This window comes from Bos indicus, chromosome 13 (assembly GCF_029378745.1).
Source record: "Bos indicus isolate NIAB-ARS_2022 breed Sahiwal x Tharparkar chromosome 13, NIAB-ARS_B.indTharparkar_mat_pri_1.0, whole genome shotgun sequence".
In the NCBI taxonomy this organism is placed as follows: Eukaryota; Metazoa; Chordata; class Mammalia; order Artiodactyla; family Bovidae; genus Bos; species Bos indicus.
This window is the reverse complement of record NC_091772.1, coordinates 33,238,477-33,265,113: the sequence shown is the minus strand read 5'-3', so window position 1 is coordinate 33,265,113 and position 26,637 is coordinate 33,238,477. Positions and strand designations below refer to the sequence as shown.

Sequence of the window (26,637 nt, the reverse complement as noted above, 5' to 3'; positions counted from 1 at the left end):
GAATCCTTTCTGGACTGCCCCCTACCCAATAAGTGGTTCCTAACTATTTTATCTTTTTTAGAAGTTATGAACCCTCTCTCTCCAAAAAAACATGGTGTAAACATATAGTATTTTACATAAGTTACAAGCAGAAAATTCAAATGTCCTTAAAACAGCTTGTGGCACTAAGGTTAAACAATTCCTGTCCTAGATCACTCCCCTTCTTTTGTACTACTGTTACACATACTTAACAATCTTATTTGCTAAACATTCAAATATGCTCAATTTTCTTGAGCACAGGGATTGTATCTCATTTATTTCTGTCACACTGAACACTCAACTCCTCAGTCCTTACCAGGGTCTCACATCTAGAGGCACACAATGTTCATCTGTTTCTCATAAGTGGTGATAATTTTGGTCACCAGTCAAGAAACTGCCCAATATTCCACTGTGTTATCTCTGGCCCATGCCCCCCTCCACCATCTCGTAACTAATAAGCAGTTTGTGGGGAGAGCTTAAGACCATGCAAATACCCTGCTCCTCATCAAAATTTCCTCTTAGGTACACACATTGGTGATTCTTATGTGAGTCAGTCTTGATCATGTAATTGCAAAAATGATTTTCTGGGTTTCTTTGAATTATTTTTTTAAAAAACTTTGATTTTGTATTGGGATATACAGCCGATGTTGTGATAGTTTCAAGTGGACAGCAAAAGGACTCAGCCACACATATACATGTAACCATTCTCCCCCGAACTCCCCTCCCATCCACGCCACCATAAAACACTGAGCAGAGCTCTTTGTGCTATACAGCAGGATCTTGTTGGTTATCCATTTTAAATATAGCAGTGTGTACATGTCCATTCCAAACTTCCTAACATCCTTTACTCCACCATTCTCTTCGACACAGCACCATTCTGCTCTTGGCTGGCATTCTCTACTGTAAAACCGTGAGACTGATCTTCTCCACCACTTAGCACTCTGTTTATTACCAGTATGGAACTCAGGAATTTTTACTTTTACAATGGTTCACAATTCATTACTGTACTCAACTATTCCATTGCTTAAAACGTCCCCAAACTAGCCAGCGGAAACTCCGATGTCCTCCTGTGATATGCCTCTGCCATTTTTGTGAATTCTTAATTTCTGGCATAACAAGATGTTCAGGTTTATCTTGACTTACCCTCCCCCAGCCCTGGGATCAGCCATCGTTCCACATATTCTTGGTCCTATTTAGTGATTACGGACCAGGGACTAGGTGTTAGATGTGCTTATTGCTACTGAATATTTTTGCTTCTTGGCTTTACCAGTGGACAGAACCAGAAATGCACAGATCTGTATCTTTACACACACACACACACATTCAAATACACAACAAGACTGCCTTTTAAAAGAGATTTCCTTTGAGGATTAGCAAGAGAATCTTGAGACTCAAATTTGAGGGGAAGGGAGGAGAGATTTGTTCCTGCCTATTCAGGTCAGAACTGTTTTGTCCTTTCTTACAGTATGAATAGGAAATGAGAAGTCCTAGTTGTACAATCTCAGTTCAGTTCAGTTCAGTCGCTCAGTCGTGTCTGACTCTTTGCAACCCCATGGACTGCAGCATGCCAGGCCTCCCTCTCTATTACCAACTCCCGGAGTTCACCCAAACTCATGTCCATTGAGTCGGTGATGCCATCTAACCATTTCATCCTCTGTCGTCCCCTTCTCCTCCTGCCCTCAATCTTCCCCAGCATCAGGGTCTTTTGCAAGGAGTCAGTTCTTCACATCAGGTGGCCAAATTATCAGAGTTTCAGCTTTAGCATCAGTCCTTCCAATGGAATATTCAGGACTGATCTCCTTTAGGATAGACTGGCTGGATCTCCTTGCAGTCCAAGGGACTCTCAAGAGTCTTCTCCAACACCACAGTTCAAAAGCATCAATTCTTTGGCACTCAGCTTTTTTTATAGTCCAACTCTCACATCCATACATGACCACTGGAAAAACCATAGCCTTGACTAGATGGACCTTTGTTGGCAAAGTAATGTCTCTGCTTTTTAATATGCTGTCTAGGTTGGTCATAACTTTCCTTCCAAGGAATAAGCGTCTTTTCATTTCATGGCTGCAGTCACCATCTGCAGTGATTTTGGACATCTAGAAGCTTCCAGATCACCAATTAAAAGAGAAACAACATTAAGACCCCTTGGACCAGGAGATGTTGAACAACACTCTCAAACAGCTGAGGAATTATTAACAGTTTGGAACTAAAGCAGGGGATAATGGTTTTAAAACAGGTTTCTTCCTTCACTGCTCTGATAGGATAAAAGGGAGAAAAGTATGATCTCTTTCCTAAACCTATTAAAGACAAGAATAACATTGAGATTTTCCAAATAAATGTTCAATGAAATGTTAACACAATACATGTAAAGAATACATCTGAAAAATGCTGAGTTAAAATAAACTTTCCTTTTTAATTGCAAGGTTCCCAGAGCCTACAGAGTAATATGTATTGTAACTCTGGGGTAGAGAGGGAAATATAACATGTAATCATTCTCAAATGTTTCTAATCACTACTTTTTAAGGCAATACTATCATCTTGAAAACTCCAAGGAATAGTCTGTGTAAACATTAGCTTAAGAGTTTTATAAAACAGAAATTATAAGAATTGAAATGAACCAGTCTATATACATAATTTGATACAATGTACCCTTCATAAGCAATGTATTAGACTACCTGGCATTCAATGTTCAATTGCAACTTTGCAGAAATTTGTAATATAACTAGCCTTTTTTTGTGTATTGTAATATAAAAGTCAATACCAATTTTTAAAAAATTAACATCACTTTTATACAATCTCTTCCAGAAAATAAGAGGAAACACTACCTAACTTGTTTTATGAGGCCAATATTACTCTGATACCAAAACCTGACAAGACAGAGCACACATTCACAAAAAGATTAACAATATCTTTCACGAATTTAGACGGAAAACTTCTCAATAAAATCCCACCCAACAATGTATGGAAAACACACACACACACACACACCCCACAGCCAAATGTGATTTATTCTAGGTATGCAAGGCTGGTTCAATATTTGACAACCAACCAAGGAAACCCATCACATCAGAGAATAAAGAAGGAGGGAAAAATCACATGACCTTATTAACTGATGCAGAAAAAGCAGCTGACAAATTCAATAGTCAGGATAAAAACTCCCAATACACTAGGAACAGAGAACTTTCTCAAACTCTTACAAGCAACTACAAAAAACCCCCTTCAGGTGACATAATGCTTAACGGTGAAAGACTACATTTTTTCCCTTAAGATCAGGAACAAGGCAAGAATGTCTGCTCTCAACACTGTATTCAAGTTCTAACCATTATACTAAGGCAAGAAAGAGAAATTAATAACATACAGGTTGGAAAGGGAAAGCAAAACCATTTCTATTTGCAGACTACGACATGATTTTTCTCCATTTAGAAAATCCCAAAGAACCTGCAAACATCTTCTAGAACTAACATGCAATTTCAGTTAAGGCCACAGGACACATGCTCAGCATACAACTGAACTGCATTTCTGCATACTGACAATAAACAGATGGAAACAAAAATCAAAAGTACAATACCATTTTCAATTGTGTCAAAGAAAACAGGTATAAAAAAAAAAAGTACTAAAACACCATGGATCTTCATGATGAAAATTATAAAGTGTCAACTAAAGAAATCAAAGGCCTAAATACCTGGAGAGTCATATTGTGGTCATGGACTAGAAGACTCAACACAGAAAGAAAAGATGTCAGTTCTCCCTACAATGATCTAAAGATTTAAATGCAATTCCTATCAAAATCACAGCAAGTTTCTTCGCAGACACACTTATTCTAGTGGCATTTTTAGGGAAATATTTACAGGGAAAAGCCTTAGAATACCCAACACAATCTTGAAAAAAAAAAAAAAAAAAGGAGGAAGCATTTCCCCAATGTTAAGGATGATCATATAGCTGCAGTAATCGAGACAGTGGTACTATCTTGGGATAAACACAGGGATCAGTGGAGTAGAATACAGAACCCACAAATAGAGTCACATCAATATGCATAGTTGATTTTTGTTGAAGAAACAAAAACAATCAATAGAGGAGGAATCACTTTTTCAATGAACAGTGTTGGAGCAGCGGGGGCCTAAACCTCACAGTCAAAATAGATCACACACTTAAATGCAGAACTATGAAACTCCTAGAACAGGTCATAGGAAACCATCTTTGGACCCTGGGCAAAACAAAGACTATTCTTGGAGTTGATACTAAATGGATCTAACCAAAATTAAAAACTTCTACTCTGTGGAAAACTGTTAAGAGAATGAAAAGACAATTTATATACCGGGAAAAAATATTTCCAAATCACATATGACAAGGACTTGTGTCTACAATATATAAACAAAATACTCAAAACTTAACATTAAAATACTCTAATTAGAAAGTAAGTAAGACACGCACAATCTTCACCAAAAAGGATATGTAGATGGCATAAAACACATGAAAAGATGTTTAACATATTAGTCATTTAGAGAAACACAAATTTAAAGTACAGTGAGACATCACTGTATACCTACTAGAATGGCTAAAATTAAAAAGTGATAACCTCAAATGCTGACAAGGATAAAGGAGAAACTGGATCCCACATACACAGCTGATGATACTGCAAACAGGTACAGCCTTCTGAGATAGAGGATACACTCTTGTCAAACTAAAACTGGATGACCCAGGAACTACACTTACAGGCATTTAACCCAGATAAGTAAAGATTTATGTTCACTCAAAAATTTGTACATGAACGTTCACAGCAGCTTTATTTGAAGTAGTCAAAATCTGGAAACGACTCACTCTCTCAGTGAGTGAGCAATGCAACCTGCTGCAGTGCATGTTATGGAAGACTGCTCAGGAAGAGAAAGGAACGAACTACTGATACATGCAACAGCCTGAATGAATGTCAAGGAGGCTATGCTAAGAGGATAGAGTCAGTCTCAAAAGGATATACATTCGTAATTCCATTCACGTTACCTTCATCAACAAACAGAATTACAAAGATGGACAACAGATGAGTGGTTGCCAGAGGTGCATTTAAAGGAGCAATAAGGTAGAGTCTTGTGGTGATGGTATAACTGAGTATAATTGTGGTGGTGAATATACAAGGCTTTACATATTCTGTGAATCTATAGTCATGTAAGAATGTTAAAAGAAACTCAAAGTCAGCTAACACTCATTTGGCTGACAGTGTTCATAAACTTTCCAATGTAATATGTCTTTCTAAGTTTGTACTGATGAAAAACATTTTTTTCCCAAATAATTTACAATTCTGCTTCCATTTTATTACTGTTATTTGATTACAATGTCAGCAGAGTCAATGCCTTGTTAAATATAGTACCCTGACTTTACTGACCACAATTTAACCCACAAGCTACCAATAAAATGAAATTTGTGAATTCTGGTCATCAGTAGAAAAGCACCTATTTGTAAAACAAGCATTCGAAGCTTTTTTTCTGATAGTAATGATAATGTAAATTGAATAATGTAATTTTATCTTGCTCCACCCTGCTTTAACCTGATAGCATATATTCATGAAATAATACAGCCAGTGGCTGTGGAATGCAGTGTGGTCCTGGTTAACATATACAGCAAGGATCCATTCTGGAATTTCACACTGACATGACTTTCCAGAGAATTAAAGTTTTAGGTCCTATTACTGGTAAACTTTGTTTAGAATGTCTGTGTTTCATATGTAATTAAACACGAGTAGGCAAGAAAAACACACGCCAGTTTTTTGGTTTACTTCAAAGTAATCTTTAATAAACTGGAAAAAATTTTTTTTCTAAAGAAAAAATTTTTTTCCTAACAAGTACAAGCTGTAGGTAAAGGTGAAAAAACATCACAAGTTAAAAACATCAAATGCTAACACAGAACTGTTAAGAGTCAATATGGGCATGTTTACTTGTGGTTTTCATTATGTAAGAAATAATTTTTAAAAAATGCTTAGAACCCAGGACAAAGATTAGACCATATGGAGAAAATGATAAATGAGTTAGAAAAGTAGTCAATAAGCAAGAAACTAGGTAAAGCTGGCTGCTCTATGTCCACAGAGAGAACAATAAAAACAAAACAGATTTATACTGTTCTGAAAAAAATTTAGACAGGCCCCTGGAAAAAGCTCTTGATCATAAAGACAAGACAAAAATGAAAGCTGTTAACACCTTTTCCTTAGCAACCCTGCAATTACACATTTAGTGGTCCACAACATGGGGACCAAATGAACAAAATAAATTCACCTAAGTTTACAAGCTCTCAGCAGTTCATCATCAAATGTGATTAAGCTATCAAAGGGTCATTTCCACTGAAGACCTCTATCAGTACCAAGTGACACAAGTTACCAACTAAAACACTAAATTAAAAAAAAAAAAAAAAAAAAAAAATCATGAGAATTCCCTGGGGGCCCAGTGGACTCCATGCTTTCACTGCCAAGGGCTCAGGTTTGGTCCCTGGTCAGGGAACTAATATCTCATCAACTTGTGGGGCTTGGCCAAGAAAGAAAAAAACAGAAACACAGATGGGGCTGGCAAGCTATGGCCTGTGGGCCAATACTGGACTGACACATGTTTTTGTCAAGAGAGTTTTACTGGAACACAGCCATGCCCATTTGTTTATGTACTGTCTATTGTTGCTTTTGTCTGTAACTGCAGAGTAAAATAGTTGTGACGGAGACTGAATGACCCACAAAGTTTAAAACACAATCTGACCCTTTACAGAAAAGGTTTGTTGACTTCTGACTTCTACTAAGAAATTCTTTAAGGCAATTAGTATTACTATTTCTGAACAGTAAGAAAATGATTTCTACATCTAAAGGTATATTCTTTATCCTACTCATCTACAGTAGCAGAAGATGCCATGTTGAGATGAAGCTAAAATAAAAATCTAGGCTGAAATTGTGTTCTTTCTTATCAGGCGGGAATCTCAAGCACAAGTGTAAAAGGTGAAAATGGCTCTGATAACTCTCAAGCTGATGCTGGTCAATGAAGGGGCCCCCAACAGATAAACATAAAAATCTGTTGAGATACGTAAGAACACAGTACAAGATACAGTCATCAAGAGAGTAATCACTTACGCTGTATGTGAATGAGCTGCTTTGGCATCTTGAATTCCCCAGGATATATAGACTCATAGTAAGCGATGTTACTTTCTGCTTCTGGGACTGGTATAACCATGTTATCCCTCTTCTCGCCATACACCTGCTGTGCTGAAATAGCCCGCTGAAGATGGTGTTCCTAGAAAGAGGGAGAAACAGGTACATTTACACATTAAAAAACGAGCAATCAGAACATACAGCCTTATGAAGAAGTTTCTTGTTCATTTATTTTTAAAGTAGAGGGATTTTTAGTAGCCTTGTAAGGATGCTAACAATATAGCTGTGGTGAAAAGATTTTGAGTATAAACAAGAAGATCTGGTTAGATACACTGTGTATTTCAATTTAAGAAAAGGCACTACACTGAAACTGAGGATTAAATTATATAAGATTAAAAAACAGGCTTACCAAAGCTGTTACTTAAAGTTTGCGTTTGCAGATAAATTTTTTTTTTAAAAGGGGTAAAACATTTGAACTTACTGTATGAAGAAAGCAGGCTATGTATAAAAAATATTTTATGGATTATAATCACTTATTCATACAGTGCTTCAGAAGAAGGGTACAGATTATTTTCCCCATTTTTAGTTGATGAAACTGACACAGATTCAAACCTGGTCTTCTGTCCCAAGGAATACCCTTTCTTATGAATTTCCAGAGCCCTTTCTGGACAGTAGAAAAGTACAGGGACTGAAAGCACAGGCTGCAGGGTCTGTGACTCCTGGCAAGACACTTCATTCCTCTAAATCTGTTTCCTCCAGTAAAAGAAAAATCAAATCTTACAGGGTTGGTTGGGAAGATTTAAGTAATATAAATGTGCATTAGATGTTCAGTATAATGCCTGGCGCCTGACAGGTGCTCAAAATGAGCTTCGGTTGAGTTGCCACACAGGAAGATTTTTTTACCAGCTGCTATAAAAGTACCTGTTCTCACCCACCCCTATCATCACTGAATTTTGGTAAACATTTCATTAAATTAAAACTAGTTTTAAAAATACTAGTTTTTAAAATATTTATATACCAGTTCAGGGATGAAAAACATTCCAACAGTATGAAGACAAAAAATGTCCGTCTCCATCAGTAGCCTCTGGTAATTTTATGTATACGTAGATTTCAATTCACAGCTAGGAGTTTTCTGAGTGACCTGACATCCCCTGACATATCCCCTTGACATATCCTGGAGATTTTTCCATACTGATACTTTTACTACAATTTGTGCAACAGCAGAAGTGCATTTCACTCTGTGGATGTGGAATACACACTCCAGTAGTTACTTAACCAGACACTAATAGATAGAGAAAAAAACAAAACCAAACCTGGAAACCACCTAAATGCCTATCCTTCTCCCTGAATGCTGCAAAACCCAACCCTGTACTATGATATATAGGAGATACCTATGTGGGCCCATGAGAGCCTCTGTAGGACAAGGAGAGATGCAAGTGCTCAGAGGGTACATGAGGTGACACCACCTATTCTGACCACTCTGTGTAGGAATCCTTAACATCTCTCTTCAATTTTAAAATCACCCATCTTGTTATTTTAGGTTAATTTCTTTACAGTGAGTTTTTCTTCCCTTAAGTGTTGCCATTTGCTCTTTCAAAAGGCCTGCTTTCCCTTTTCTCATTGATGTTTAAATAGGTGGATTATTTTCCTTTTCAATATTAAGGAAATTAGCCCCTGCATAATAAAATTGACAAATATTTACCTGAAGTTTGACTGGTCGTTATAATTTTTTTCCTTGTAAGAAAGTTTCACTAGTCAAATTTATTAACCTTTTCCTTGATGACTCTGTTATCCTTAATAACAGGTATAAATCGTACAGTTGCAAACACTGGTATGTAAACAAAACCTTTCCTTTTTATAATGCATTTGATCTCTGATTCTTGTGGCTCTTGGGAGCTGGTGGAAGCAGTGTGCAGGGGGCAAGAGGGGGGACTGGGAACAGGCTATGGTCCCAGTGCACTGGCCCTGGAAGCCTGAGACGCAGGTGGGGAGCTGGCCACAGGCGTGCCCTTTCCCTCTCAGATACCCTCTCAAGGCAAGAACAATTTTGTGACCTGTGCCCCCTCTACTTACACCAAACTCAAGGAGGGAGTGAGGGAGCAAGGCGCGTTACTCTTAATTTGCACTTTGTTCTTAATCAGTTAGCACGTCTCTGTGTAGGTGAACATGTGAGAGATAGTTGACCTATTTTTTGTGTGTAAGGAGAGAGAGCAAGCCACTATCCTAATGTCTAGCATAAAATCATCTATTTCCCTTAATGACTAAAAATGTCCCTTTATAACTTCCTCTTGCATTTGAGAGTATTTCCAAGCTCTTCCTCCTTATTCTATTCAAATGCCTCCTATGTCACTATTTAACGTGTTTTTTAAAAGCGCAGCCTCAGACTATTTATTAACTAGTGCTTTTTAAACACTAAATTCACTCCTCGCAATTCTTTTTCAAAAATTTCCAGGCTATTTATTTTTCTAGATGAACCACCATGAAATTTACTTTCTCAGCATGAGATGGGACCACTAAGGCCTTCAGATGTTTTGCAGTGTGGTGGTGAAGAACAGGATTTGTATCAGGAGTGCTCTGGACTTGTATGTCGGCTCCACGGTCTACCAGTTCTAGGATGTTGGGGCTTGGGACAAGATAGTTATACCAGCAAGTTTTATTACCTCTAAGTGTACACGGTGTATCTATCATAGGGGACTGTGGTCAAGATAAATGCCTGAGACACACTAATGTACCTTTCACTACTAGAGAAGTTGAAGAGTTTCCCATATGCTTGTTAATATTTATATTCTCCCTAGTGTTAACAGCTTTCTGTAGAAAGACTTCTCCTGATGTTCATATCCATTTTTCTAAATTGTGAAATCAAATTTTTGTTTCTCAATATTATAGTAAATACTTACTGCTTTTAAAAAAACTTACACATGGTTTTTGTTTTATAAAATATTTGACACAATTTCCTCATGCTTCCCTGGTGGCTCAAGTGGTAAAGAATCCACCTGCAATGCGGAAGACCTGGGTCTGATCTCTGGGATGTGAAGATCCCCTGGAGATCTTCCTCATAAGGAACTTCATAAGGACTCAAGGTATGTGTAATATACAACAAATAGATTATGGTTTTCTAAGCCTGAAAAACCTCAATAACTGGGATGTAACTATAACTTTAAACTTTCCTATTTACTGTCACCCTGTGTATGTACAAGGACTTGAGGATTGAAGGGGGCCACACACAGGTGCCAGTGTGGCCAGAGTGTGGTGAGGGGCACACAGGGTGGTCAGCATCAAATCATGCAGAGTCATGGGCATGTTAAGAATTTATCCTTGTACTAAGAGCAATAGTGTCTGAAGGGTTTTCAGTTCAGTTCAGTTCAGTCGCTCAGTCGTGTCCAACTCTGAGACCCCATGGATTGCAGCACGCCAGGCCTCCCTGTCCATCACCAACTCCTAGAGTTCACTCAGACTCATGTCCATCAAGTCAGTGATGTCTTCCAGCCATCTCATCCTCTGTTGTCCCCTTCTCCTCCTGCCCCCAATCCCTCCCAGCATCAGAGTCTTTTCCAATGAGTCAACTCTTCGCATGAGGTGGCCAAAGTACTGGAGTTTCAGCTTTAGCATCATTCCTTCCAAAGAAATCCCAGGGCTGATCTCCTTCAGAATGGACTGGTTGGATCTCCTTGCAGTCCAAGGGACTCTCAAGAGTCTTCTTCAACACCACAGTCCAAAAGCATCAATTCTTCGGCGCTCAGCTTTCTTCACAGTCCAACTCTCGCATCCATACATGACCACTGGAAAAACCATAGTCTTGACTAAATGGACCTTTGTTGGCAAAGTAATGTCTCTGCTTTTCAATATGCTATCTAGGTTGGTCATAACTTTTCTTCCAAGGAGTAAGCGTCTTTTAATTTCATGGCTGCAGTCACCATCTGAAGGGTTTTAGCTCTTATCTAAAAAAATAGATCAATTTCTATAAAGCAGAATATGTGCAGCCTTTAAGTGGTTTAGAGTTAATAGTTCAGTCGTTCAGTTGTGTCTGACTCTTTGCAACCCCATGAACTGTAGCACACCAGGTCTCCCTGTCCATCACCAACTCCAGGAGTTTACTCAAACGCATGTCCATTGAGTCAGTGATGCCATTCAACCATCTCATCCTCTGTCGTCCCCTTCTCCTCCTGCCTTCAATCTTTCCCAGCATCAGGGTCTTTTCCCATGAGGGCAGGTCTTTGCATCAGGTGGCCAAAGTATTGGAGTTTCAGCTTCAGCATCAGTCCTTCCAATGAATATTCAGGATTGATTCCTTTAGGATGGGCTGGTTGGACCTCCTTGCAGTCCAAGAGACTCTCAAAAGTCTTCTCCAACACCACAGTTCAAAAGCTTCAATTCTTTGGTGCTCAGCTTTCTCTATAGTCCAACTCTCACATCCATACATGACCACTGGAAAAACCATAGCCTTGACTAGACAGACCTTTGTTGGCAAAGTAATGTCTCTGCTTTTTAATGTGCTGTCTAGGTTGGTCATAACTTTTCTTCCAAGGAGTAAGCGTCTTTTAATTTCATGGCTGCAGTCACCACCTGCAGTGATTTTGGAGCCCCCCAAAAATAAAGTCTGACACTGTTTCCACTGTTTTCCCATCTATTTGCCATGAAGTGATGGGACTGGATACCATGATCTTGGTTTTCTGAATGTTGAGTTTTAAGCCAACTTTTTCACGCTCCTCTTTCACTTTCATCAGGAGGCTCTTTAGTTCTTAGCTTTCTGCCATAAGGATGGTGTCATCTGCATATCTGAGGTTATTGATATTTCTCCCGGCAATCTTGATTCCAGCTTGTGCTTCATTAAGCTCAGCGTGTCTCATGATGTGCTCTGCATGTAAGATAAATAAGCAGGGTGACAATATTCCTTTTCCTATTTGGAACCAGTCTGTTGTTCCATGTCCAGTTCTAACTGTTGCTTCCTGACCTGCGTACAGATTTCTCAAGAGGCAGGTCAGGTGGTCTGGTATTCCCATCTCTTTAAGTATTTTCCACAGTTTATTGTGATCCACACAGTCAAAGGCTTCGGCATAGTCAATAAAGCAGAAATAGATGTTTTTCTGGAACTCTCTTGCTTTTTTGATGATCCAGTGGATTTGATCTCTGGTTCCTCTGCCTTTTCTAAATCCAGCTTGAACAACTGGAAGTTCAGGGTTCATGTACTGTTGAAGCCTGGTTTTAAGAATTTTGAGCATTACTGTACTAGCGTGTGAGATGAGTACAATTGTGCTATCGTTTGAGCATTCTTTGGCATTGCCTTTCTTTGGGATTGGAATGAAAACTGACCTTTTCCAGTCCTGTGGCCACTGCTGAATTTCCCAAATTTGCTAGCATATTGAGTCCAGCACTTTCACAGCATCATCTTTTAGGAATTTAAAGAGCTCAACTGGAATTCCATCACCTCCACTAGCTTTGAGAGTAATATTTAATGAGATGGAAAAATCCATCAACTTATTAAGTAAAAAGAGATCTGAAAATTGTATGTTCAGGATATTTGTCTTTAATCTTTTTTAAAAGAAAAAGACATAATTGAATGTACACAACTATAGTAAAAAGTTTCCAAGTAGCTGAGCACAATCCTCTCTACACTCTTTTATCCGTCTACCTGCTGTGTCTTCCGCGGCCTTTACTGTCCTCTGATGTCACATATTTGGCTTGTTTGCTGGTGTCACCACTTACTTCCCATCCCAAACTAATCATCATGAGGGCAGGGATTTTTGTCTATTTTGTTCACTGCTGAACAGCCACCCCAAAATAGTGCCAGGCACAATGCACGGCGCTTAAATATGTACTGGATAAATGAATATGTATGTAGGTATCTGTGAATATACATAAACACAAAGAGCACAAAGGTGCAAGCATGCACACATTCCCGTCAAATTTCAAAGTATGTACACCAGTTAACAGATCACCTCCAGCTGATACAATTTTGAAACACTTCTATAATTTTATTTTCCTTATTTTCTAAAATTCTGTTTTAGTTCTTTTTGACACACACAAAAAAATTGAGTACATCTCACTACATGGTTTTCTAAAACAAACGTAATTTCTAAAAGATACAATTTATTTAGTTCAGCAAAACCCTTCCCATTTAAGTCATGTTTAGTTCAAGAGTAAAAATTATACTTGCAGGCAAAGAAAGTTATTCTTAAAACCCCAAACTATATATACTTATTTCTAAGGGGAAAAAAAACACTAAATTATATTAAAGTAACACTTCAATTTTAAGTTAAAATGAAATTTTTGCTTTGAGTAGGAAGATGTATTAAAATAGTGAAGTCAAGCAGCACACGAGATAAATTTAGAATAAGATGAGCTGTGAATCCAATAATTACAAATTGAATGCTCTTACTAAATATCTAAGATGATCCTATCCTAAATTACAATTATATAAAAAGTCAGATGTTCCCAGAAGATAGTATCTATCAAATGAAACTTTTAAATACATCTACCTGCAGCACTGAGTAAGCCAGCCTGTCCCAACTGTGTTCACTGGAATACTTAATTTCAGATTATCAACAGGTAGTCTAATAAAGAGTCTGACAGTTTAAAAAAGAGAGAGAGACAGAACACTGTTTTTTTAAACTCTAGGAATGAAAGTTTTAAACACGCTAACATAAACTGGTTGCTCATCAGGGAGGGTTCAGTCATACCAAATTTACGACCACAGAATCATTGTTTTAGAATCTATTAATAGTTCATGAAGAGCTTCTATAGTACAGAGTGGGAAATGCTGGTTCAGGACAACAACTAGAAATGCAGAGCAGAACAGCAGGGCTGGAGTCTGCTCATTAATTTAGTGTGTACTTACTAAGTGCCAACTGTGTGCTTGGCCTGAGAACACAGTGGTAAATAAAACAGACATGGTTCCCGACATTGTAGTAGGGATGACAGACAGTCATAAAACAGTCCTAGGAAAAACTGCAAAGTGTTATAAGTGCTATGAAGGAAAAGTACAGTGAGTTATGGGAAATATAAATAAGAAAGGGATTTCAAGGAGAGTATCATTTTCACTAGCGAAAAGTGACATGTAAGCCAAAATCTGTAAGAACAGGAGTTAAGAGATCATTTTAAGAAAAGGAAATAGCTGTGTTTGAAGACCATTTACTAGTCTGGCACCTTAGGAGGTGCCTGAAACTTTAATATAAAGTTTTATTTTACATATTAGGCTCAGTTTCAGAGTTAATCACCAAAGCACCAAGAACAATTGCAATTTTTCATGAAATAACAGAGGCACGCCTCTCAAATCTGATCTTACAGGGAAAAAAGTAAATACAATTAAATAATCTAAAGAACTTTTTAATATTCAATCTTATATAAAATGGAATCAGATGAATTGTAACTTATGATTAAGCGCGCTACTTTAAAAGTTTCTCACACTGCAAGTAATTATAGATAACATTTTCTATCTATAGCAATGTGAACAATGAAAAGGAGGATCAGAAACGACTGAAAAATAATCTTTGTGTCTCCATGAACCCTGCAATCGTGGGCTCCAAATATCCACTTCTGTTACCTCTGCTCACCGAGGGCATTGGAAGAGTGTGGGACTTCCTCCCAAGTCCAGCAGGTCACTCTGCTACTTATTTTTTATTTATTTGTAATATGTAATATATATATTTTTTCTTATCCATCTTTCCCCTCTAACAATTCATGTTTTTTTCTTTTACTTCCTTTGTTATTTTTGCTTACCCCTAGAAGATTTTTGCCTTTTCAGGTGGCTTTTAATAGTCTTTTGATAAATGCATTGGCAGTACAAGCATATCACATATTTGAGGCATCAGAAATACCATTTTCATTGAGTCAGCTGAGAGTGACAGTGGCTATCGCAGATAAGATCCACCGGAAGGGAAGCACTATAGTGTGTCTGCAACATCTGTTCTGTGCTTTGTTCACCGGGATGGACCACCATTCACCAGGTTTCACCCCATGCCCCTCAAATTTCCTCTTGTTCTTCAAAACCTGGTTTAAAAGGACCTTTCTTCTGCCTCCTGGAGTACTACACTCTCTACCTAAGAAATTGTGCTGTAATCATTTATTCATTTACACACTGATGTCCAAAACGTGAGCTGCTTAGATAGATGCTAGTCTAACAATCTTTACATTTTTTCCTTTAAAAGATGTATTCTCTTGTAGTATTGGGGGCCTCAATTCTTTAAAGAATGAGAACTAAATTATCTTTGTAATTTACTTAGCATCTAGAACTATATTTTGCTTTACTGCAGGCACTCATATTTTATAAAATATTACAGAAAAATGAAGATAAGTCTAAATTGGAAAAGGTGTTTCTATCTGCTCTATAGGAAGTTCTAATAAATATTACCAAGCCAGAAACAATTATTCAAGGTTATACTGTGCAAATTCCTATGCAAAGATTTAATTATATTCATTATTTATTTAAGCAAATAATGGCTTTAACAGTTAGCCGTAACAATTAAGACCACATTTATACCTTTTAGATTACTGAATTAAAAACAGCTTATTAAAAACAACAGTATTGTGTAAGACTCCTTATGGGGAAATAAGTGATGACTCATTTTTAAGAAGCCACTTAAGAAGTTTAAACCCCTGATTATTTATGCATGGAGAGCCAGGCCTTTTTGCTACCGGAGAGCTGAATCACTTTCTCTCCTGTCTCCTAGTGACATTTGGAAGAACCAGCCAGCAATGCCTAGGGCTCCAGCAGGGGCTCCCAGGTCCTGCATCCAAACACCCAGTTCCTGCCTGGCTCATTACAGCCTCCTGACTGATTTCTCTTCTACTTTCGTCTGTCTTCATGGGAATAAACAAACTAATAGTTAAAAATAGGTAAGTCAGGCCATGCCATACTTACATCAAAATAGTCCAATTATTCCCCACCCTCACTCAGAAAAAGAGTCAAAGTTCTTAAAACTGCTTACAAGGTCCAGTAGGACTGGCATTCCCCTTTCCTTGCTGCTCTCGGGCATTATGCTCCTCTTCACTCACTCTGCTCTCGTCAAACTGGATTCCTTACTCTTTGTCAAACTTATAAGAAATTGGCTTGCTTCCTCAATTTCAACTCCTGATTCAAAAGTCCCCTTTGTAGACAATTCTTTACCAGCTCTCCCACTCTGCACCCTCCAGAATGGCTATAACCGAAAAGGCTGACAACATAGTACAATCATAAGGATGAGGAACAACTTCAACTGCACACATGATCAGTGAGAAAAAGGGGCACCAGATCTCATGAAACAAAACACACACATTCCACATGGCTCAGCCATCCCACTCCGAGGTATTCACCCAGGAGAAATGAAAACAAGACCACAAAAAGACCTGAATCAGAATTTCATGGGTTTTATTCACAATAGCCTCAAAATGGAAACAGCCCAAGTATATCCATCCTCAGGAGGACTGGTGCACAAACTGTGGTTTAGTAACACAACAGAGGACCACCCAGCAACAAAGAGGAATAAACCACATACCCACAACTCGAGTAAGTTTCAAAAACACTAGGGTGAAGGGAAATAGCTTTGCACAAGACTCCATACTCTTAGTCCATTTATGTGATGTTTAAAAACAAGCAAAATTAATCTTTGGTACGAAGAAAACAAAAACAAAAAACCTAGTAACTGCTTCTGACGCGTGGAGGCAAGGATTGAATGGGGAAGGGAATGAAAGAGCTTTCTGTGATGATGGTAAGGCTCCATGTCTTCATGGGGGTTGGGTTATACAACCATGAGAATTTGTTACAATCCAGCTAACATACACTAAGTATTTGTAAATTTCTTTTCATGTAAATTTTACCTCAAAAGAAAAAAAAAGTCAATAAATACTGAACTCTAATGAATGATATGTATGCTGAAATATTTAGGGACACGTGCACTGATGCCTGTAATTGACTTCAAAATGCCTTAAAAGATAAGAAGGACTGACAGACGGAGAGATAGCGAGTAGAGTAAAATGTTAATGGTGGAATCCAGCTACTGGGAATATGGGTGGTCACTATAAAATTCTTGAAACCTCACTGTATGTTTGAAATTTTTCATAATAAAATGTTATAAAAGTATGGAATCTCTTCCCTCTCCCCTCAATCCTACTGTATTCCCCGGCTCTGCTGTATTTTCCTGGATAGCACCTGCTTCCTCATAGACTACTGAATTTACTTATTGTTTTATTCATTATCTGTCTCTTCTTCCCAGAATATAAGACCCACAAAGGTAGGAATTTTTTGCTTTGTTTACCCCAAATCCAGAATTGTGCCTAACACATACAAGTAAACAGTAAATATTTGTTGAATAAATGAGCCAGTGAAATTACACCAGTTATTTAATGTCCACAAACTGTTCTGGTTTGAGACAGGTTATTTCATTAAAAAAAAAATTAAATTTCATGAAAGCAAAAACATAAAAAACACAAATGCACTTTGCTTTTGTACTTAGAATACTCAGGATAAACAGTTAAAATAGCTGAAGACAGATTAGACTATTTAGCTGAAGACAGATTAGACTATTTGGCAAGAAAAAGAGCAGTTCGATACTTACATTTTCTACAAGAAATGAATGGTAAAAGATTCTCAGTCTATATTACTCTCCGCTTCTCCCAACTACTGTACTCTGAAATTAGTTTTACTTCTAGATAATGAAACAGTAAAAGAAGACCTTTGCTGAGGTACAAGTGAAACACTCCAGTCTTGTTATTTCTCTTCAGTGTGAAGTATCTGTCAATTTAGTACTTCCCTTATCCCTTATTTGTACCCCTGATATCCCTTTATGGACGCAGGCTGTCAGTAGTGTCCTTGTTACAAGCAGGCCTACCTGATGCAGTGTTTGGTCATGTGAAAGGGAAGGGACTGAAATTAGTCTCTTTCTACTCTCATAAAGGTTACAATCTCATCAGAATGTTCCCCTAAATACTAAATTTTAAAAAGCTCAAAAGGCTCTGGGTTTTGTGTCAAACTTTATGCTGAGGATTTCTATACCTCCAATGCACCCCCAGAGAACCAGTAATCTGCTGTTATTTAATATCTTTTTATCACACATTCAAGTAAAATACAAAGATTAGCACCCTAAAACAACAGTACTGAATAAACTGAACATCCAGTTTAAACTGATCTAAAACGAAACATGCTTATATAACCTAATACAAGCAGACGCCATACCAAGGCTTGGTCCTTAGCCCTTTACATACTCACTCCTGCAACTTCATCCACAATTACGGCTTTAACTACCATTTTTATGCTGATGACAAATTCAGAATCTTCCTCTTTAGCCCATATTTCTGTTGAACATTAGGCACATGTATAAAGACCTCTTATTACAAGTTCACTGATATATCCCATGTAACATCAGCTCCTCACCTGCCAACTCTCCAAATCTGTCCCTCCTCATGTACTATCAATTTCTGTGAATCACACCATCATACATCCAGTCACCCAGGAAGTCTTTATTTTTCCAGCTCCATTTTGCTACCTATGTCCCTGTTTTCAAATCAGGCACCAGATCCTATCAATTTCTTCTTCATCTTATGTCTAGAAGTCTTTTTTTTTTTTTTTTGACCTTGGAGGCTCTTATCTCCCAGGAGCCCTGGGTGGGAGGGGCAGTGATTATTATTATTTTTTTAATTTTATTTTTAAACTTTACAAAATTGTATTAGTTTTGCCAAATATCGAAATGAATCCTCCACAGGTATACATGTGTTCCACATCCTGAACCCTCCTCCCTCCTCATACCATCCCTCTGGGTCGTCCTAGTGCACCAGCCCCAAGCATCCAGTATCGTGCATCGAACCTGGACTGGCAACTTGTTTCATACATGATATTATACATGTTTCAATGCCATTCTCCCAAATCTTCCCACCCTCTCCCTCTCCAACAGAGTCCATAAGACTGTTCTATACATCAGTGTCTCTTTTGCTGTCTCATACACAGGGTTACTGTTACCATCTTTCTAAATTCCATATATATGCGTTAGTATACTGTATTGGTGTTTTTCTTTCTGGCTTACTTCACTCTGTATAATAGGCTCGTTTCATCCACCTCATTAGAACTGATTCAAATGTATTCTTTTTAATGGCTGAGTAATACTCCATTGTGTTTATGTACCACAGCTTTCTTATCCATTCATCTGCTGATGGACATCTAGGTTGCTTCCATGTCCTGGCTATTATAAACAGTGCTGCGATGAACATTGGGGTACACGTATCTCTTTCAGTTCTGGTTTCCTCAGTGTGTATGCCCAGCAGTGGGATTGCTGGATCATAAGGCAGTTCTATTTCCAGTTTTTTAAGGAATCTCCACACTGTTCTCCATAGTGGCTGTACTAGTTTGCATTCCCACCAACAGTGTAAGAGGGTTCCCTTTTCTCCACACCCTCTCCAGCATTTATTGCTTGTAGACTTTTGGATCGCAGCCATTCTGACTGGTGTGAAATGGTACCTCATAGTGGTTTTGATTTGCATTTCTCTGATAATGAGTGATGTTGAGCATCTTTTCATGTGTTTGTTAGCCATCTGTATGTCTTCTTTGGAGAAATGTCCATTTAGTTCTTTGGCCCATTTTTTAGTGCTTTCTCATCCCACTGTCACAGCCAGGCTGCAGTCAGCCTTCTTACTCCAGCAACTTACTACTGTCCACTTCCCTCTGTGGCTATTGCCAGTGGTCTTTCTAAAAGAGGAACAGGGCTTCCCTGGCTGTCCACACTTTCACACTTAATCATTGGCTTTCTGTTGCCTTTACGATCTTGGCAAGGCAAATGGAGTCCTTTATGACTGAGCTCTAGCTAATTTTGCCAGTCTAACACCTTACCACATTCTACCCTGAATGTCCACATTCCAGCCACAGGGAGTGTCTAACAGAACTTTCCAATTACACCTATATGGGACACCCCGCACCCCATCTTTCAGTTCAGTTCAGGTGCTCAGTTGTGTCCGACTCTGTGACCCCATGGACTGCAGCAAGCTGGGCTTCCCTGTCCATCATCACCCCTGTCTTTAAGTCCACCCAAATCTATCATTTCTTCATAATTCTACTAGGATATCTCTCTTTTAGAGAGTCTTTGAAAACAGGTATATGACACTATCACGACGGTAACATACAAAAGAGGTACAGGTGATTCTCTAAATATCTATTCAATTAAGATGTTTATTGGAAACCAAACAACTCTGAATCCAGAAAAAAATTTCCTGACAGGAGTTTCAGCCCTAAGCTACCTGCCTCACATATACCAGAAAGCAAGGGCATAGCAGGCAGGAAAGCACACCAAGACCAAGACCAAGACCAAGGTCAGGAAGAAGATACTCCACTCTCAAAAGGACGTAGGTTCCCCAAATTGCTTATTAGCTGCAAGGGAAAAGTAGCAACCACACAGTGGGGAAACCAGGCCACACCCTGACTGGACAACCAGAATGAACAGCACCAACGAGAGGCAAACAGTATTACACGCCTCCAGAGGTGATACGTGAGAATACAGCATCCCTTATACAATGTGCTAGCAACACCTGAATCTAATGGAGAACACAACACCTATCTAATAGAGAAAATATCAGACAAACCCAAAATGGGATCACCCTATTAAAAAAAAAATCAAAGGGACTCTAATCTTCAAAAATGTCTACATCACAAAAGGTGAAACACTTGTTAAAATATTTAAGGGTAAAGAGCCATGATATAAGCAACTAACCTCAAAAAAATCTGCGTGTGTGTGTTTGGGGAAAAAATTTTGTGTGTCGGAGTGGGTGGGTGTGTGGGTGTGGGTGTGTATGTGTGTGTGTGTGTGTGTATGTAAGACAGAAAGGGTGTGTGGAAAAACAAAGCAAATGAGACACAATGTTAACAATAAGTGTACATGGATGTACTCCTCTTTTTCTTGCAACTTTGCTCTAACTTTGAACTCCTTTCCAAATACAGCTGATCCCTGAACAATTTGGGGGTCAGGAGCATCAATCCAATTCTCCATCAACTGAAAATCCAGATATAACTTTGAGAAAAAAAAAATCATTGAAAAAAAATTTTTTTAATTAAAAAGAAAAGAAAATTAGAGTATAACTTTACAGTGGGCCCCCTGCATCCAGGGTTCTGCATCCATGGATTCAACTAACCACTGATCTATAGTGGTGTCATATTTATAGAAAAAAAATTCACATATGAGTAGACTCGTACAGTTCAAACCTAAGCTGTTCCCGGGTCAACTATAATAACTGCTTCCTTTAAACTAAGAGCAAAAGGAAATTGGGTAGGGGGGCTGGGAAGTAGACTCTACAAGCAAGAGTAAGAGATGTTAAGTTCTTCCAGAATTGCTGCCAAGTAACTGCATGAACTCCTAAGTCAGTGACAACGGGACAAGCCTCAGAGTACGATCTTCTGAATAATGGTTCTACGGACATAACTAGGTGTTACATGATTAAACAGTTTGCTAATAGACAGTGATAGACAAGGCTAACAGTTTCTTCACTGTTAGAGAAGAATCTGAGAAGGATTCTCGGTGGTTTCACATTTGCCAAAATGCACCATGATTTTCCAAATGAATAAATCCAGCAGTCAACATTTCCTAACTACGCACTGACTGTTGTTAGTGTGATTTATATAAATGCTTGGTGGGACCAAGTTTTTACTTTTCAGTAATAAAAAGGTAAATATTAAAATAATGTTCCAAGGTTTAACTGGGGTATACAAAAAACAATGTCTTCTACAATGGATTTCATCAGTTTGGGGAAATATAGCCTCCTGGTTCCAGTGTTCAACTCATAGTGAGATGGTTTTTTACTAAGTTTATTTTTAAAAAGGAGGGCTGTGTTAAGACTACGAAATCTCTGGCAACAGAGCTCCCTTTTACAGACAGTAATACAGATGAGGGATTGGCACATTGTTCCCTGAGGGGCAAATCTGGCTCACCACCTGTTTTTGTAAATGGTTTATTAGAACACAGTCGAACTGGGTCATTTACGTATCACCCATGGCTGCTTTTGTTCAACAATAGCAGAGTGGGTGTGACAGAGATTGTAAGGCCTGAGAAGCCTAAAATATTTACTATCTGACTGGTTATGAAAAGTTTGCAGATTCTTGATGTGTGCTGTTTAATTTTTGAGATGCAGCAGTCTGGTGGATCACTGGCACACACAAAGCTTACTCTACCATTTACATGGTGAAAATGACAGAAGAGGGAAGTTCATTAAAAATTAGACCCCAAATCAGATACTTAATCTTCATTCTGAAAGCATATTATTTTCCTTTTCTATGTAATTGCTTTATAGTGTTGTGTTAGTTTCTGCTGGACTATAACATGCTCTAAGTATGCATATATCCCTGCCCTCTTAAGCTCCCCCACCTTCCCATCTCACCGCTCTAGGTCCGAGCTCCATGTGCTGCACAGCAGCGCCCCACTGGCAGTCTGTTTTATGCCTGGTGAAAGGCGCATGTTAACGCTACTCTCAATTCATCCCGACCCCTCACCCTCACCCTCACCGCCACCCCACCATGCCCACACATCTTCTCTGCTTCTGTGCTTCTACTGCCCTGTACACAGGCTCATCCGTACCATTTTTCCAGATTTCATATAATGTTAATACACAATATTTGTTCTTCTCTGACTTATGAAGGCATATTATTATATCAATTAACACCTATTTCATAGGTAAAGTGAGGCTCAGTAAGGAAAATCACTTGCTCAAAATAGTGGAAGTAGGATTTGGACTGAGGTCTGACTCCAGAACCCCATGGTCTTTCTACTGTAGTTTAATTCCTCCTTGTTGTCTTGCCTTTCCCATGAATGACTGAGTTCTGGCTGGTACTCAGGGGAGGACTCAGAATACTAACAGAGAAGCAGAAAGGACTTTAATCAGCTGAAGAAATGAGTGACAGCATCGTGGGGGCCAGGATTATTCGGAAGCTACAACTGGGTAAGTCAAGGAAGGGGAAGGTGAAGTCGCTCAGTCGTGTCCGACTCTCTGCGACCCCGTGGACTGTAGCCTACCAGGCTTCTCCGTCCATGGGATTCTCTAGGCAAGAATACTGGAGTGGTTTACCATTTCCTTCTCCAGGGGATATTCCCAACCCAGGGATCGAACCCAGGTCTCCCGCATTGGAGGCAGACACTTTAACCTCTGAGCCAAGTCAAGGAAGGAAGGGCACATTTCCTCACTTCTCTTACTCTTCCAAGTCCTGTGCTAGATGAAAGCTCATCTAGTGACTTAACTACTGACAACACCCAGGCACCTGAATATGCAGGATGGAGCCTCTGCCTCCTTGCGCAGCTCACTACTCTTCATCATGCGCAGGTGCAGAGGCTCACAGCAAAGGGGAAAGTGTACTCTTCTCTAAGAAGTACTGCATTATCTTGTTGAATGGGCAATAGAAAAACATTACAATCTGTTACTTCTTCCCCTGGACTTTCAACACTTTGTTTACCTCTGACACTCCATTTACCAAATGTGGAGCCAAAATAATCTTCCTATAGAAATGATTAGTATTATGAGTTTCCCTCAAAGAAAGCAATCGACTTTCAATTAAAAGCAAATTATAAAGGGACCCATTTGGCTTTAGAAGTACTGCATTTAGGTACTATCATTTAATCTACTATAAAATAGAGAACAGATATCAAATGACTTACCACTCCAAGGGGGCTAAGGACTCTGTGTGATAAACTAATAAGGCTGAAAAAGAGCCACAAACTCAGATTACATTTGACCATCCCCTGTTCTATCAAAAACAACAGGTTTATCTATTGTACTTTCCTACCAGTAAATATTGCAACCAAGACTTGGCTGTTGATACATTGCTTTTATTAATACTTTTATCCCATCAAAAATTTTAAATTTTAAATAGCCTCAGACATAGAAGACAAACTTATGGTTACCAAACGGGACAGTGGGGAGAGGAGAGGCAAATTAGGACTTTGGGACTAACATATACACACTACTATGTATACACAGTAGGGTCCTACTGTATACAAGAGGGAATTATATACAATATCTTACATAATCTGTAATGGAAAAGAACCTGAAAAAGAATGAGCGTGTGTGTGTGTGTGTGTGTGTATAAACAATCACTTTGCAATATACCTGAAACTAATATAAATGTAAATTAACTATACTTCAATTTTTTTAAATGGTTAAAAAAATACATATATATAAAACTTTAGGGCTTGTATGAATGCATTTTTAAGGTAACAGGAAAATACTATAACACGGTTAGTTTGGGAAGAAGTGATAGTACATACATTGTACTTATTCACTTATGACCAAACCTAAAAATAATCTTAAAAAATTTTCTTCCTTTTCTTAAATAAAATCAAGTCTCTTGGTTTTACTAAAGCCATAAAACTCCCATGTAATTTCTGCAGTTATGCCTTCTGGAGTGGCTAAAAAAAGAAGGATCTCTGATAATCTTAAAACGTTCTTATTTATGTTTGTTTAAAAAAACACATTGTTTATTTCCCTCACTTACACTCACTCTTTATTTAAGAAACAAACACACTGATAGAGAAAAATAAACATTTCATAATTTCAAATCATTCTAATTAATCTGTTATTTGATGCCATAAAGTATCAATATTTTCTTATATGAAATGTACTGTACAGAAAAATAAACTCTGACTTTATTGGAATAGCCTGTTGGGCTCCCCTGGCAGTTCAGTTCCCTGGACTCAGTACTTTCACTGCCTGGCGTGGGGAGGTGGGGTGAGGTGGGGTGCAGTGGGGTGGCACTCTAGCTCAGCCCCTGGTCGGGGAACTGTGATCCTATAAGCCAAGCAGCGTGGCCAAAAAAAGAAAGATACTCCATCAGATAAAAAGACATACTATTTAACAGCACACATTTTTATATGTCAGAAGCTGGATTAGGATTCCAATTCTCAGTTCAGTTGCTCAGTCATATCCCACTCTTTGCGACCCTGTGGACAAATACAGCATGCCAAGCTTCCCTGTCCATCACCAACTCCCAAAGCTTGCTCAAACTCATGTCCATTGAGTCGGTGATGCCATCCAACCAGCTCATCCTCTGTCGTCCCCTTCTCCTCCTGCCTTCAATCTTTCTCAGCATCAGGGTCTTTTCCAGTGAGTCAGTTCTTCGCATCAGGTAGCCAAAATATTGCAGTTTCAGCATCAGATGTTCCAATGAATATTCAGGACTGATTTTCTTTAGGATGGACTGGTTTGATCTGCTTGTGGCTTAACATCTCTAAATCCTAATTTCCTTACTAGTGAAATGAGGTAACTGCCATTACAAGCATAAAATAAGAAATGCAGGTAAATCTCTTAGTACAATACCCAGCACACTTACTATATTAGCTCACTGTAATACAAATAATGAAACAAATTTAACCCTTTTTCCTACTAATAAAGGGCAGAAGAAGCTACCTAATTTACCAGATTGCACTGAGGATTAAATGAAGTTATAACCATAAAGCTCTGGGGCATTATTACTATATCAGGCTAATTATAATAATTTAAATTACTAAATTTCCTTCGCAGGAAAGTTATGACCAACCTAGACAGCATATTAAAAAGCAGAGACGTTACTTTGTCAACAAGGGTCCGTCTAGTCAAGGCTATGTTTTTTCCAGTAGTCATGTATGGATGTGAGAGTTGGACTATAAAGAAAGCTGAGTGTCAAAGAACTGAAGCTTTTGAACTCCAACTGGGGTTGGAGAAGACTCTTGAGAGTCCCTTGGACTGCAAGGAGATCCAACCAGTCCATCCTAAAGGAAATCAGTCCTGAATATTTATTGGAAGGACTGATGCTGAAGCTGAAATTCCAATTCTCTGGCCACCTGATGTGAAGAACCAACTCATTGGAAAAGACCCTGGTGCTGGGAAAGATTGAAGGTGGGAGAAGAAGGGGACGACAGAGGATGAGATGGTTGGATGGCATCACAGACTCAATGGACATGAGTTTGGGTAAACTCCGGAGTTGGTGATGGACAGGGAGGCCTGGCGTGCTGCAGTCCATGGGGTTGCAAAGAGTTGGACACGACTGAGCGACTGAACTGAACTGAAATTATTAATAGAAATTGTTTATTGTAGCTATATATATGAATCAGTAACTTAATAGGACTAACTCAAAAATTTACTCTGTGTTTTCTTAAAAGAAATCCTTTCTCCCACTAATCCTACAAAAAAAAAACATTTCAAACCTCCAGTTAATTTTTTTTTGGGGGGCCACACCAAGAGGTTTGTGAGATATCTTAGTTCCCTGACCATGGATGGAACCCAGGTCCCCTGCTGTGGAAGCTCGGAATCTTAACTACTGGACCACCAGGGAAGTCCCATCCATTTTTCCTGGTAGACTGTCACTGTTGACAAAACAATCCTAACCTCTGAAGATAATTAAATCTCACCTGAGGACTTAAGGACTTTATACAACAAATTTAGGTACCACACTACAGTAACCATAGGCAGTCACTTTTTCAGCTTTTACAAAACAATGAGATCTCTCCACACACAAAAGAAAAAATGCATTGTAGTCTATAAGGAAGCCTCATTCTCACAAGTAAAATCAATGTAATTCATTTCAAAGATTACCTATACTACCCACT

The 26,637-nt window shown here is 38.6% G+C and overlaps 1 protein-coding gene across 4 annotated transcripts in view; it reads right to left on the bottom strand.

Annotated features, from left to right (window-relative positions):
- Window positions 1–26,637, bottom strand: part of EPC1 (enhancer of polycomb homolog 1) — a 97,466-nt gene that overhangs the window by 19,831 nt on the left and 50,998 nt on the right. For all 4 annotated transcript variants that reach the window (XM_019973130.2, XM_019973127.2, XM_019973129.2 and 1 more), the window contains exon 2: window positions 7,106–7,265. In XM_019973130.2, coding sequence (XP_019828689.2) covers window positions 7,106–7,265 — 160 coding nt within the window. The remainder of the gene's footprint in view (window positions 1–7,105; window positions 7,266–26,637) is intronic.